The sequence below is a fragment of the Vigna radiata genome, chromosome 7 (assembly GCF_000741045.1).
Source record: "Vigna radiata var. radiata cultivar VC1973A chromosome 7, Vradiata_ver6, whole genome shotgun sequence".
NCBI classification, from domain to species: Eukaryota; Viridiplantae; Streptophyta; class Magnoliopsida; order Fabales; family Fabaceae; genus Vigna; species Vigna radiata.
In genome coordinates, this window is record NC_028357.1 from 8,678,531 (window position 1) to 8,683,795 (window position 5,265).

Genomic DNA, 5,265 nt, shown 5'->3' on the forward strand with positions numbered 1-5,265 from the left:
CAACAATAATATCATGCAAGCATTGGCATGGCACTATTCGAAGCATTGTATGGTAGGAGATGTAAGACACCCCTATGTTGGTACCAAGAGGGAGAAACAGTGATGTTAGTACTAGAATTGATTCAGCAAACCGCAGAAAAGGTAAAACAAATACAGGAAATGATGAAAGCATCACAAAGTAGACAAAAGTCTTATGCTGATCATAGGAGAAGACCTGTCAAGTTCGAGGTAGGAAGTCACGTGTTTCTGCGAGTTTCTTAAATGACTGGAGTAGGAAGAACTACCAGATCCAAGAAGTTGTCTCCGAAGTTTCTTGGTCTATTTCAAGTTATCAAGAGAATTGGACTGGTAGCATACGAGATTGTGTTACCTCCTCTACTGGAAAACTTGCACAATGTATTTCATGTTTCTCAATTGAGGAAATACGTGTCGAGTCCCGATCATGTGCTTGAAGTGGATGACGTACAAGTCAGAGAAGATCTATTGTTGGACGCAAGACCGATGCAGATTCTAAATGTTCAGTCCAAGCAACTAAGAAGAAATGATATTCACACTATCAAGGCATTGTGGAATGAGAAGACCCAGGAGATGACTTGGGAATTTGAGGAAAAAATGAAGAACTCTTGTCCTCATCTGTTTGGTTAGGGTAATTTTCGAGGACGAATATTTTAAAGGTGGGGAGAATGTAAAACCCATGAAAAATATCCATTTTAATGAATAGTAGTAAATTTTATTAGTATTATTATTATTATTAGTAATAATAATTTTAATGTATAGAAAATAAAATTGAATAGAAAATTATGATTAGAAAAATTAAAAATTTATGGTAGAGAATTATATTAATTTCAAAAGGATTCAAAATTTTGAGAACCTATTTTAAAAGGTTTTGTAAAAAAAATATAAAAAAAAATAAAAGAAATAAAATAAATAATAAAATAAATAAATAAAAATAAATTCATGAAGGGATAAGAATTCCTACGTTGCAATGATTGAGGGAGGATCATATTTGCAAGTGGTTTTTACAAGTTGTGATTAAAATATTAAAATAATATTAAAATAATAAATAATATTAAAAAAAATATTTTGAGTAGTAAAAATTTGTTATAAATAGCCAAGGTAGAAATGAGAGTTTTGCACCAAAAAGAAAAATTAAGGAGTGGAGAAAAAAAAATTAGAAAGGAGAGTAGGAAGAAATTTTAGAGTAGAGATTCTGGAAGGTTTCCGAGAACAATCTCCAATAAAGAAACTAAGTTTGGAAAAGAGGTAAGGGGAGCTAACTTTCCTAAGTTTTTATATTATGACAACATATTTTTGTATAACTATTCATGTTTTGAAATTCTATGCAATTACTCTTAATGAAAATCTATGTGCTTGTTGTATAACTATTTGAATTTTTGTGTTAATATGATATGCTGTTGTTTTGAATTTGTAAATAAGAAATTTGTTAATAACAAGTTGAGGAACACTTTGGCTAGGAAAGACCTAGTATTTAAGCTGTCCATTGTGACACACCTCTCTTTCTTGGAAGTCTACTCGATGTGTTTTAACTAAATTCTTATTAAACAGATTACATTCTACTAATTTTATTTTGTGAAATACTCAATGGATATGAAATCTGTGTTGAATGTATTATATTATGTTGGATGTGATATTATGTATTTGAACATAGTAAGAGTTTGGTGGAGAGTGGGAAATCCTTACCGAAGATCCACCTTGGGAAGTTGGACAGAGTAGGAAGGATGTAGCTTCAGTGGTTGTATTTATATCCGAAGATCCAGTTTGGGGACAGAGTAGGATAAGATAATTGAGCTAGCAAGTAGGTGCATCCATATCCGAAGATCCACTTTGGGGGACAGAGTAGGATATGATGTATCTGAATAAAGTACCACTGTATGTGTAGAACCTACTGAGAGTTTGATATTCATACGATTATTTGAATGGGTTGAGTTTATGATGATTACGATATTTTTATTGTATTATTAAGTGTTTTGACTTAGAAGTTAGAAATTATGTTATTAATTTAAATATACCATGTTATTTTGTTGCATTAGTTCACCCTTGCTTTATCTGTTGTTTGGCTGTTATTATTGTGTTGTGTGTTTTCTCTCGACGATAATCATCTGGTGGATATGAGCAGAAGGTAATGAGATGCCGGTGGAACAGGTGTTAGATGGAGGATCGACTAATATTTAGATTATAAAAATTAAATTATTTAAAATAAAAACAATTTGAATTTAAAATGTTTAAATTTTAAAACTTATAAAATTCTTTATTCAAACAAAAGTTTAATTAATTTGGCATGTAATTAATGGCATTCAACCGATGTTTATGGAATTTCAATCCTCACATTTGAAGTGTAACCATATATGAACTAAAAGTTGAATGTCAAGTTAGCTCTACCTCAAAAGAAAACGAAAAAATAAGGTCCTTTTTTTTTCCATATATCAATATCGATTTCAAATTTTAAAATGTTAAAGAATTAGAAATATTCAACAAGAGAAAAATGAAAAAATAAAATATATATTCTCATTTAGTAAATAAAAATAAAAGAATTAAATTTGATTTGTATACAAAAGTGATATTTGTTTAGCCAATTATAACATATTAGAGAGGACATGCTATGAATTTTCAACTTCATTACAATTGCTTGAAACTAAAGTAAAAGGACGATTCTTAGTATGCTGCTGATCAACTAATTGACGGAAGATCAAATATAAATAAATTTGATGATGTCTGCATTCATTTCCTCCGTTATAATAAAATAAATCTATTTTAATTTTCAACGTTCATTAATGATAAACAGTTGAATTTGAAGCAATATATATGAATGCTTTATTTTCGTAATAAATTATGGTACTTCAAGCCAATCCTAAACTACTCAATAAAATTCTAGAGGTAAGTTAATTAATTACCTGATGTGATCAACTGACACAATTTACATAAATTATAAAATTATAAAAATAAAAAATTAAAAAATTATAAAATTATAAGATTATAAGTGGAAAAATCTAATTTTTGAAATATCATTTTCCTTCAACTTAAAATGTGATTATTATATAATTAAAATAAGTTTTTAAGATTATATGCGGAGATGGAAAAATCTAATTTTTTTGAAATATCATTATCCTTCAACTTAAAATGTGATTATTATATAATTAAAATAAGTTTTAAAGATTTTTTGAGGTCTAAACTGTCATTTGCACATTGTTAGGCTTGAGGGTTTGGGTTCTTATATTTGGGCGCCTTACCTACAACAGCACTGGTCATTCTGGTGGAAAGGTGATGGAAGAAGGAGCACTCATGGGAGCCTGGTTCATCATCCTAGTGTCTGCGTGCCTCTGCGTTGTTATCGTAAGAGCAATATTCTCCCTTCAAACAAAAACCATCAACACCCCTCCAGGCCCTCTTCATATCCCAATCATCACAAGCATCCAATGGCTCCTCAAATCCTTCAGCCAACTCCAGCCGATTCTCAGAAACCTCCACGCCAAGTTCGGCCCCATCGTCACCATCCGCATCGGATCTAGACCAGCCATATTCATCGCCGACCGCACCCTCGCCCACCAAGCCCTCGTCCAAAACGGTTCCCTCTTCTCCGACCGCCCCAAGGCTCTCACCGTTACAAAAATATTCTCCAGCGACCAACACAACATCAGCTCCGCCTCCTACGGCCCCACGTGGCGTATCCTCCGCCGAAACCTCACCTCCGAGGTGCTCCACCACTCACGCGTTAAGTCCTTCTCCGGGGTCCGCAACTGGGTCCTCCAAGCCCTCCTCGCTCGCCTTAAATCTGATTCTCAATCCAACGATTCCATCAGAGTCATCGATCATTTCCAGTACTCCATGTTCTGCTTGCTCGTCTTCATGTGCATCGGGGAGCGACTCGATGAGGGCAAAGTCAGAGACATCAAGCGCGTCCAACGGCAGTTCATTCTACGCTTTACAAGGTTTAACATCCTTAATATCTGGCCCAAAGTCACCCGCGTTTTGTTCCGCGAACGTTGGGAGGAGCTGCTTAGGTTTCGCCAGGAGCGAGAGGACGTGATGGTTCCACTTATAAGAGCCAGGAAGCAAAAGCAAGGCAAGGATGAAGGTGTTGTTTCGTATGTTGATACTTTGTTGGATTTGCAGTGGCCCGAGGAGGAACGCAAGCTCAACGAAGAGGAGATTGTGACGCTGTGTAATGAGTTTTTGAACGGGGGCACAGACACGACTTCTACGGCGTTGCAATGGATCATGGCGAATTTGGTGAAGTACCCGCAGGTGCAAGAGAGGTTGGTGGGTGAGATAAGGGAGGTAATGGGTGGGAGAGAAGACAGAGAAGTGAAAGAAGAAGACTTACAAAAATTTCCTTATCTGAAGGCTGTGATTTTGGAGGGTTTGAGGCGTCACCCACCTGGCCATCTTGTGTTGCCACATGCAGTGAGTGAGGACGTGGTTTTTAATGATTACTTGATCCCTAAGAATGGGACAGTGAATTTCATGGTGGCAGAGATGGGATGGGACCCTAAGGTATGGGAGGATCCAATGACGTTTAAGCCAGAGAGGTTTATGAATGATGAAGGGTTTGACATTACTGGAAGTAAAGAGATAAAGATGATGCCGTTTGGTGCTGGGAGAAGGATTTGCCCTGGCTATAATCTCGCTTTGCTTCATTTGGAGTACTTTGTGGCTAATCTGGTTTGGAATTTTGAGTGGAAGGTTCCAGAAGGAGGAGATGTGGATTTGTCAGAGAAACAAGAGTTCACTGTAGTAATGAAAAATCCATTGCAGGTTCATCTTTCTCCTAGGATCTAGACTCGACCCACCTCGTTATACAATAAGCCTCCCAATAATGGTTTGGAAAATCATTTTCCGTGGTATGCAATTGAGATATAGATAGATAGATACTTCAGTGATTATATAGTGATTGTGATGTGTGTTTGCTTTTTTACAAGTTGTTAAAGATGAACAGTTTGTGTCTGCACGTGTAGGGGATCTAGGAAAATGTTTGTTTAACACTTTATTTTTACACAAATTTGACACCAGCCTACGTGTCAAATTTGTACTGGACGGTTGAAGGCATTAAAAAAATCCATCTTAAAAAGCAATGAAGGGTAGAATTGGAAATCTGAAAGTATGAAATTGGCGGTTTCATTTGATTTCTTCTTTGAGTTTCGTTTGTGAGTTTTCATTTTTCATCTCTAACATTCGCTTGATAAGCTGTCGTTGAAGCTATCAAATTAATACTACTTTTCAAGGCAACTTCAGTATTGCCTAGTAGTA

General features: G+C 35.5%; 2 protein-coding genes across 2 annotated transcripts; both read left to right on the top strand.

Annotated features, from left to right (window-relative positions):
* The first annotated feature begins 261 nt into the window (after positions 1 to 261).
* LOC106766028 lies at positions 262 to 645 on the top strand. The gene has a single exon (XM_014650790.1). It carries the CDS (start codon positions 262 to 264, stop codon positions 643 to 645), a length of 384 nt encoding a protein of 127 aa, XP_014506276.1.
* Positions 646 to 3,207: 2,562 nt separating this feature from the next.
* LOC106767561 (cytochrome P450 89A2-like) lies at positions 3,208 to 5,142 on the top strand. The gene has a single exon (XM_014652483.2). It carries the CDS (start codon positions 3,283 to 3,285, stop codon positions 4,795 to 4,797), a length of 1,515 nt encoding a protein of 504 aa, XP_014507969.2. The 5' UTR covers positions 3,208 to 3,282; the 3' UTR covers positions 4,798 to 5,142.
* The last annotated feature ends 123 nt before the right edge of the window (positions 5,143 to 5,265 follow it).